Source organism: Cryptotermes secundus, unplaced genomic scaffold (assembly GCF_002891405.2).
Source record: "Cryptotermes secundus unplaced genomic scaffold, Csec_1.0 scaffold295, whole genome shotgun sequence".
Taxonomy (NCBI): Eukaryota; Metazoa; Arthropoda; class Insecta; order Blattodea; family Kalotermitidae; genus Cryptotermes; species Cryptotermes secundus.
In genome coordinates this window covers 1,073,140-1,080,538 of record NW_019729213.1, presented here as the reverse complement: position 1 = coordinate 1,080,538, position 7,399 = coordinate 1,073,140, and the positions used below count along the sequence as shown (strand labels likewise).

The 7,399-nt window shown below is 43.9% G+C and overlaps 1 protein-coding gene across 1 annotated transcript; it reads right to left on the bottom strand.

Annotated features, from left to right (window-relative positions):
- Window positions 1-253: 253 nt before the first annotated feature.
- On the bottom strand, window positions 254-7,064 carry LOC111865404 (forkhead box protein C1-A). The gene is made up of 2 exons (XM_023853399.2): window positions 6,020-7,064; window positions 254-1,550 (listed from the first exon to the last, which is right to left on the bottom strand). The coding sequence occupies exons 1-2, from the start codon at window positions 6,824-6,826 to the stop codon at window positions 1,248-1,250; spliced, it is 1,110 nt and encodes a 369-aa protein (XP_023709167.2). The 5' UTR covers window positions 6,827-7,064; the 3' UTR covers window positions 254-1,247.
- Window positions 7,065-7,399: the final 335 nt, after the last annotated feature.

Sequence of the window (7,399 nt, the reverse complement as noted above, 5' to 3'; positions counted from 1 at the left end):
ATACACTTGAAGAAAGCAGTCTTCTGGGATGTGGCGTCGTTTAGATATTGTTAACCGACATTTCGGAGGAACGTATCGCCTCCATGTTCAGGGTCTGTTAGCACCTCTTCACGCTGGTTCCTCGCTCGCGGATTTTCTTCTTTTTTTCTTCTACCCTGAAGATGGAGGCGATAAGTTCCTCAGAAACGTCGGTTGAAACAATATCTACACGGCGCCACATGCCAGAAGACGGCTTTCTTCATAGTCACCGCCGTGAAAACCTCAAATCTTACACTCTACATTTATTGTGTTTCTTAACATTATCCATGTTGTTTTTTTTTATTTAAAGCACACATACTTTCGGAGACTGGATTCTGTCTCCGTCTTCAGGTAGAACTTACATGTCTGCGCCCAATCGATGGAGCTAGTCCTTATCTCCGGACACTAGCAATAACACAAGATAACTGAACAGCTTTCACCATAGAAGGAAAGAGAATCCAGTCCCCGAAATACTTTAAACAAAAAACAGGTAGACAGATAATGTCCAGAAAGACAGTAATTGTATTGATATACCATTGTTACAAACTTTTAGATCCTACATTATACACTATCAAATCTGATTTGTTTTTAAACTGAGTCATGAAGATGCAGAGACATCGCAAGACGATGTTCCATTCAGTCCACCCCATCTGGCGATGAACGTTTGAAACACGCGTGTAATTTGCGTTGGCATATTCAGATCCATAAACAATAACACTGTGTAACTTTACTGCAAAATATGGAAAAGCGGTAATTGTAAGTAGGTTGTATATGGGCCCAAATATTATACACGAGCACACTCCTGAGGCCAGTACATATTCTGTCGGACTTCGAGGTCAACCAGATCACTGAGGGTGATGGTTAACGATCTGATTAAAGAAAAAACTTAATTTGGCAAGACGCAAGTCTTCTAAAACACAGAAATTGTCAGTCCTGTTTACACTGTCCTTCCAACGGCTGTGGACCTCACGAACGAAACAATCAGTTCATGATGTGTAGTCTTAACCAGTTACTCATATTTTGTATCCAGTAGTTCGTTCGAACTAAAGTAAGTGTATAACTAGAATTTTGCAGTTTCAAGTGTTTTCCTTGTCTCTAGCGAAGCCTCAAAGCACAGCAGCGTGCCAGTCATCACTGGACAATCACCAGCGTCAGGAAAAATCACATTTATTCTGTTTCTTAGGACATTATTTCAATTAAACTACATATTTCCACCTCTGTACTTGTAATTAAAGTTTAAGTGCAGACTTTTCTCGCCTAGATGGCACGGCTGATGGCATTTTCATCAGATATTCTATGGTAAACAAAGACGGTTTGCTGGGAGTTAAGTGATCGTCATCTGCATTTGTTGTTGATGGCACGTCGGTTTCTTCTTCCTCTTTGCTTCCTGGGGAGTCTTCGCAGTCCTGCTGTTCGTTCTTCGGGCTTCTTGCACACACTTCTTCCACAGGGATCACAGAAGAACTTTCTGCGTGGCAGTCCTTGACATTAGTCCCTGTACAGCTCACCAACTGTGAAATGCAGCTCGCCAACTGTGAAATGAAAGACATGTCATTAATTTTCTTTATGTCTGGTCACTAGAGAGTGGGGGCACGCGGTAGCGTACTTGGTTGAGGCACTATGCTACAAACTGGTTGGTCGCAGGTTCGAATGCCGATGAGGTGGATTTTTTCAATTTACATAATCCTTCCAGCCGCACTACGGCCCTGGGGTTGACTCAGCCTCTTAACAGAAATGAGTACCAGGGATATTCCTGGTGAGTAAAGGGCGGCCGGCGCGTAAGGCTGACAACCTCCCTGTGAGCCGATTATCTAGAGAAAATGTGGGAGCCTCGACGTCTCACAACCCTATGGGCCTTCAAGGCCTGTTACAGGGATAGCTTTACCTTTACCTCACTAGACGGTAAGGTAAATTTGTCCTTGTGCTTACTTAAGCACTGTGCCATGAAGGCGTATGGAGGAATGGATGTATAGATCCACATTCTTTTGACCACAGCACTACTTGGAAGTGTGTGGTCAGTTTCACGCCCCGGCCGCTTTACCGCCGGGTACAGAACCCCCAGTACTTATTGGATAGGAGGTTAGGTGGACCCTTGAGCAGGTCGGTTTAACGTGGAGAAGAGAAAATTCTTGACCCCAACGGGACCAAAATTCCGACCCCTCGATCGTCCAACCAGTAGCCAGTCGCTATGCCGACTGAGCTATCCCGGATCTCCTTGTCACGAGAATGCAGGACAAAATCATAACAGATACATTGAAAATGTGGAAAATTTCAAAATTTGTGAACGACAGTAACAAATTCAAATCTGATTCACGAGGAAATTCAGAGCAGATTAAATTCGCGTAAAGCTTGCTACCATTCAGCCGAGAAGCTTTTGTCTTCTCGTCTGCTGTCTAAGAACGTAAAAATTGGAACACACAAAACTATAATTTTACCTGCGGTTCTGTATGGATGTGAAACTTTGTCTCTGACATTAAGGGAGGAACATAGACTGAGAGTGTTTGAGAACAGGGCGCTGAGAAGAATATTTGGACCGAAGAGAGATGAAGTGACAGGAGGTTGGAGAAAACTGCATAATGAGGAGCTTCATAACATGTACTCTTCTCCAGTTATAATTAGAAAAATCAAGTCAAGGAGGATGAGTTGGGGGAGGACATGTAGAAGGCACTGGGAGAAGATGAGTGTATGTAGTTTTTTGGTGGGAAGGCCGGAAGCAAAGAGACCACTAGGAAGAATAAGTTATATGTGGGAGAATAATATTAAATGGATCTTAAAGAAATAGGGTGGGGTGGTATGGACTGGATTGATCTGGCTCAGGATAGGGACCAGTGGCGGCTGTTGTGAACAGGGTAATGAGCCTTTGGGTTCTATAAAATCTTGGGAATTTCTTGAGTAGCTAAGCGACTGTTGCTTTCTGAAGAAGGTCTCAGCTGCAGGGAGTCAGTTAGTTATGGAATATATTACACAGAATTTGTCAAGTTCATAAAGAGCCTGTATTTAATTCTAGAATGCCAGTCGTGGCCAACCAAAATAATTTCCATGGTTTTTCTAAGCCCTAATTCTTCCAGCCGCACTATGGCCATGGGGTTTACTCAGCCTCTTAACAGTAATGAGTACTAGGAATTAATTAAATAATTTTCCTGGTAAGTAAAGCGCGGCCGGCGCGTTAAGCTGACAACCTTACGGCCATCTTTGAGCCGACTGTCTAGATAATGTGGGACCCTCAACGTCTCACAGCCCTACAGCTTTACTTTTTTTTTTCTTAGTCTTTCGATATGTTCGATGTTTTGTGGCTTATGCATCAGATATGTAGACTACATAGCCTAGAAAGGCAGCATAATTATGAATTATACAAACTACATATATCGAATAAGCGATCGGGGCCAGTTTCAAAGTAAAATCTGAGCGGTTGCCTGAAAGGGCCAAGGAAAATCATTAAAATCTTCACACTGACCAGCTGCTCTCAATGTTCAACACCAACTACTCTGTTGCTAAAAATGTAATAGTTGTACAATAATTGTTCAAGTTCATACGTCTGTACACTTACACAGGAGCCGAGACAGCTCACTAGGCTGCGGGCTAGACGTCGGAAGAAAGGACAAGAGCTATTTGGCTTCGCTATCCAGACCAGCTGTGGGCTCACCCAGCCTATCTAATGGGTACCAGGTTTCTTATCCTGCGCCGAGGTCGCGGAGTGAAACCAAATACTCATCTCCTTCTAGTACCGACAGTAAGAACGCCTGGAGCTATACCACCACTCCCCATTTACCTTCATGGCATGGTGATTAATTAAGTACGGTAAACTGTATTCAGATTATACTTCATATATATAGAGTGAATGCGTAGTTGGTTGGGGCACTATCCTACAAGTCGGAAGTTCGCTGTTATGATTCCCGTTGAGGTCACTGGATTTTCAAATTGACCTAATCCTTTCAGTCGCACTATGGCCCTGGGGTCGACTCAGCCTCTGACAGAAACGAGTACCAGGTATCTTCCTGGGGGTAAAAGGCGGCCGGCGTGTAAGGCTGACCTTACCACCATCTGTGAGACGATTGTCTAGAAAATGTGGAAGCCTCGACGTCTCACAACCCTATGGGTCTCCACGGCCTGTTAAAGAATTTATACCTCACTGGAACTGGAATTTGTGGAACGGAAGAAGTCAAGGGGCCACCTGTTGATAAACTAGTGTACTACTATCAATTATTGTAGAGCCCATGGGTGGTGCTTTGCGGAATTCACAGTTGGACTACATAACATTCTACAGCTTACTGTAAGCGCAGAAGCGGTGAAGCTATTCACGTTCTACTGTCAGAGCTGCAAGAATCTACAGAATTGCACTTTTTACTGACAGGCTGAGATGGGCGGTCGCATAAATACATGTATTATTTTGGGCTGCTGCAGTATCACAAAATTTGAGAGTTCATGCGCTAATGAATAAATTAACCGCATTCGGAAGATCCATTGTGGTGTACATAAAGGCCCGCCAATTGACCCTAAACCGAACCATGATGAATAGAGTCGATGTTTTTAGAAGTATTCCTTTAATATACATTTTATTTCCTTTCTTTCTGCTTCTAGGTCCCCTAACGGCAACTTCTCTTAGTGTTACAAGAATAAAATGCAGTAAGGCCAGATCACCTTTTGTTTGCGAAGCTCCTGCGTGACATTCACAAAGTATTTTTTTACTTCCCAGCGCCTCCTACAGTTCTATGTAATATATTCATCCATTTCATGCACGTTCGTATATAAATGCTTATGTACATTTCCTTATATACACACACTACACAAAAGTTTAAAGCGGAAGTTTAATTTCATTTAAACTATCACCGTAACAGGCCATGGAGGCCCTTAGGACTCTGAGATGTCGAGGATCCCACAGTTTCTAGACATTCAGCTCACAGATGGCGGTGAGACTGTCAGCCTTACGCGCCAGCCGCCCTTTACTCCCCAGGAAGGTTCCTGGTACTCATTTCTGTTAGAGGCTGAGTCGACCCCAGGGCCATAGTGCGGCTGGAAGGATTAGGCTAATAAAAAATCCAATGACTTCATCGGGAACCGAACCCGTAACCTTCCGGTTTGTAGCATAATGCCTCAACCAACTTCGCTACCGAGTGCCCCGTTAATACAGAAGTTACAGATCCTAGAAAACGTAAAGTTATCACTGCAACAGGGCCCGAGGGCCCGTAGGGATCTGAGAAGTCGAGGCTCCCATCGGCTTATAGATGGCAGTGAAATTGTCAGTCTTCCGCGCCGGCCGCCCTATACCCCAGGGCATGGCGCGGCTGGAAGGATTAGATCAATCGAAAAATGCAATGACCTCATCGGGAATCGAACCCGCAACCTTCCGGCTTGTGGCATTGTCCCTCGACCAACTACGCTGCAGCGTGTTCCCTATCGTAAAAGTGGTTCAACTTTTATTTAATGATCATTTCTACAGATAAGTCGATCCTGATAACATTAATATGAAGGTTATTTCCGATGGTTCACACGTATACACTTGTTTCTAGCCTTCTTCCCCTATTTAGTGGGACGGTATCATCTTTGTCTTTGTCGCTGTCCGTGTGTTCGTGCCAATGTCATGTCTTTGGAGCCAGCTAAACATTTTTCGTGGGATTTTATATCAACGTAATACAATTTAAGCCTAACCATAATTTAAAATATCAAAATACGAGGGTGGATTTAAGGAGGAATGATCGGGGGCCTTCGCCCCGGAGCTTCCACGAAACAAAAATAGAACCCACATATTTTATTCCGACATTTGTTTCTCCAAAATCAGGAAAAACTTTTTTTTTTGCATTTTTAGTTATAACAATAAATTATAAAAAGAAGAATTGCCACGATATAAATTTGTTGTTGCTGATAGGGCCCCCGCCCCACAAATGTAAATCCGGCCATGCCAGTGCGTCTATCGTCCACATTTCTCCGTGACGCAGACAGGCCAGTGAAAGGCTAATCTGATAAGGCCAGATTACAAACATAGCGACTGTACAGACTCGCTCACCGACTGTTGCGTGGCTCTCGTACCGCCTCGCTCAGCTCTTTGTCTCCTGGTGCGTCGCCGACGGTAGTTCCCTCGCTCAAACATGTCGGCCTCACATGGGTCCAGTGTCCAGTAGCTGCCTTTACCACCACTATTACCGCCATCAGCTCCTGTCTTCTCCCGTGGCACTTTCACAAAACAATCGTTGAGACTCAAGTTATGTCTTATAGAATTCTGCCAGCCTTGTTTGTTATCACGATAATATGGAAATCTTTCCATAATAAACTTGTAAATTCCGTTTAGTGTTATCCTCTGATTGGGTGCAGACGATATTGCCATTGCGATAAGAGCTATGTAGGAGTACGGTGGCTTCTCCGGACGGGGGCTGTGCGGAAGAAGGTATGGGTGAGCTGAAACTTTCCCACCGCTGTGGCTTGGCAGGAATAATGGCAAATGTTGATCAAGAACAAGGTGGTTGGTATATAAAGACGGCTTGGTAAAAGGCATTAAAAGGGGAGAGAACTCCTGGGGAAAGGCAGACGTAGCAGCTACTGCTGCGGCTTCAGAAAGTGCCATCAAATGCTGCGAAGCTGGCAGAGATGGTGCAGAATTGTAACCACTTAACATGACACTACTGATATCGCTGTTTTCTTGCTGTTGCTGCTGGTATGACACGAAATGACGTAATGCCGGAAGCATCTTACAAGATATTTTGAACGTTAGAATGATCTTAAGTAAGTGTTTTACAAATCGATACACGTAAAAACGGAGATATGTCACAGTGCGTAAGTTACATGCAGAAAATACCACTAATGACGAAAGTAACATTAAAATCTGTTGCTGTAGTTAAAAATACACTATTAAAATCATGTAAAACATGTCATTTAGTATGCGTATTGCAAATAGATCTATAAATTGTCAGAAATGTTAAACAAATGCGTGACTGTTATCTTGATTAAGATGTTTCAGGTATCGTTATACATAACACAGTACCAAGGCACTATCCATACGCACAGACCGGTGCACACAAGTGGCTGAACTCCAGAACTGACACGAGAACAGACCAGACGAGAGCGTGAAGGAATAAAAGAGGAACAGTTTGTTGAAACTTAACAGCACCCGACCAATCATATTCCATCTACCCCCCAAGAGTTGTTTAACTTAACCCAGCAACGCGAATGGGACGGCGCCGGACAAGACAGAGTAGGATGGGATGGGAGGGGAAACCGTACACGCACAGATGATCTGTCCACTGGAAGGAACGTGAGAGTGGACATTCTTCACATAGCGCAAACTCAACATGACACCGTAAACACTATACACATGCATTATCGTGACTTCAGTAGCCAGCCCTGGACACCGATCAAGCGTATGTTCTGTTTACTTTTCACTAGCTTGAGG

Coding starts and splice junctions, on each gene's coding strand:
- LOC111865404 (XM_023853399.2), bottom strand. CDS start 6,826: ATGTTACTTTCGTCATTAGTGGTATTTTCTGCATGTAACTTACGCACT. Junction 1,551..6,019: donor CGAGAGCCACGCAACAGTCG/GTGAGCGAGTCT, acceptor TTCATTTCACAG/TTGGCGAGCTGCATTTCACA.